Source organism: Amphimedon queenslandica, unplaced genomic scaffold, assembly GCF_000090795.2.
Source record: "Amphimedon queenslandica unplaced genomic scaffold, v1.1 AMPQUscaffold_5062_Cont22963, whole genome shotgun sequence".
In the NCBI taxonomy this organism is placed as follows: Eukaryota; Metazoa; Porifera; class Demospongiae; order Haplosclerida; family Niphatidae; genus Amphimedon; species Amphimedon queenslandica.
The window spans coordinates 1-1,620 of record NW_003554630.1 but is presented as its reverse complement, the minus strand read 5'-3'; the positions used below and the strand labels follow the sequence as shown (position 1 = coordinate 1,620).

Genomic DNA, 1,620 nt, shown 5'->3' with positions numbered 1-1,620 from the left:
CTCAAAAAATATATTCCCTGTTTTTTGTATCTCAGTTTTTGTTTCTCATAAAAGTTTCTATAAGTTTAGCTATCTTTATCATAAGGCCTTCATCAAACCACTTACTAATAACCTGGACTGATAGTGGGAGCTCTCCTTCTCCTCTAGTAATAGGAACACTAATGGCTGGTAATCCTAATACAGGAGAGAAGTATAGCATTTGGGAATTAGCAGCACAACCAATACAAAAACAAATAAGAATTGTTAAAAAATAAAAATTGGTTAAAATTAATTGGCATCAATAGTATAATATAGGGATAATAGGGTTAAGTTAACCCATCCAAAAATTTTATACATTAAAGAATTACATTGTAACTGTTATGAATCAATCCTTCATCTTTTAAACACAGTTATTTGTAAAAAGTCTCATGGGTTGTCTCTGACTCCTTTTGTTGTGGTTAATGGCTGACACTATTCATTACCTTCTATTCTACATCATAGTTATAAAATAAATTTTCTTACCTGCTAAGTTAACTGGTACAAGGAATGTATTAAGTACATATGCTTCAACTGGTCCCAACTCTTCCATTGTACTACGTGTAGGAGGAGGTCCAAGTGACACTGGAGTAATCAGAATATCAACAGGATCAGGACCATCTTTGTCAAACACAGTTCGATAATCGTTCTTTATTAAGCTTCGTGCTTTAAGAGCTTGTTCATAATGATGCCTTCCACTTTAAGATATGAAATTATAATGAGTAATTATTATTAACACAGTTATAATTGTTGTTAATCTTACTGGTATGAGAGAAAGTAGGTCCCAGCAATAATCCTGTGCTTAACAACAGGTCCGAGTCCAAACTGTCTATTATAGGCAAACATCTCATCCACTGTTGATGGGGAATGAGCCTTTGAACAATCATATCCTGAATATTGTATAAATAAAAGAATCTTATTATTATGAGTCACCAAAAATGGCTCCAGTGTATTTTGCCATGTTAGAAGAGGCCTCAGCAGAACAGATGACAGTGTAGCATGGAACAGAGTAAGAGAAATGAGGTAGGCTCACATCTTTCACTATCATGCCTAGTGATTCCAGCTCATCAGCTACTAGCCTCCATACTGTTCTATTATCAGGTGATAGCTCTTTAATATCACATTCCTATTAGTAGACAAAGAAAAGTAAAACTATAATGCATATGCCACTTAGGTTGAGAATTAATCATTTGTGTGAGTGATATAGTACCATATAGCTCTAAATTTTAGTGTTCTAATATTTCTGTGAAATTTTAATAATCACAGAAATTTTAATCACAAAAAAAACTACCAAGTTGTCATTGTAACAGCTGCACATGTTGGTTAAAGCACAAAAAATTTAATTTGCGAATATCCCATTTTTAGGAAAATCATGGGAATTTTAGATCACAAAATATGGAGCTCTAGTAGGATATGCATATTTGTTATAACAAACATTTATACTATAACACAGCCGACTGTTGGGGCAAATTGTTAGTTATTTGATACTAAATTCAGCAGATATTCAACCAAAGAATAACATTCAAAAGAGCTTTAGGATTGCAAGGTTACTCTCTCTCTATATATATATATAATGATAAAACCATCAATGCACAGAAAGAAAAC

General features: G+C 32.8%; 1 protein-coding gene across 1 annotated transcript; it reads right to left on the bottom strand.

Annotated features, from left to right (window-relative positions):
* Positions 1-3: 3 nt before the first annotated feature.
* Positions 4-1,141, bottom strand: LOC100635466 (glutamyl-tRNA(Gln) amidotransferase subunit A-like; the record flags this gene model as incomplete). The annotated part of the gene is made up of 4 exons (XM_003391860.3): positions 4-174; positions 502-713; positions 779-905; positions 949-1,141. Coding segments are annotated over 4 exons (675 nt in total), but the record flags the coding sequence as incomplete, so codon positions are not given.
* Positions 1,142-1,620: the final 479 nt, after the last annotated feature.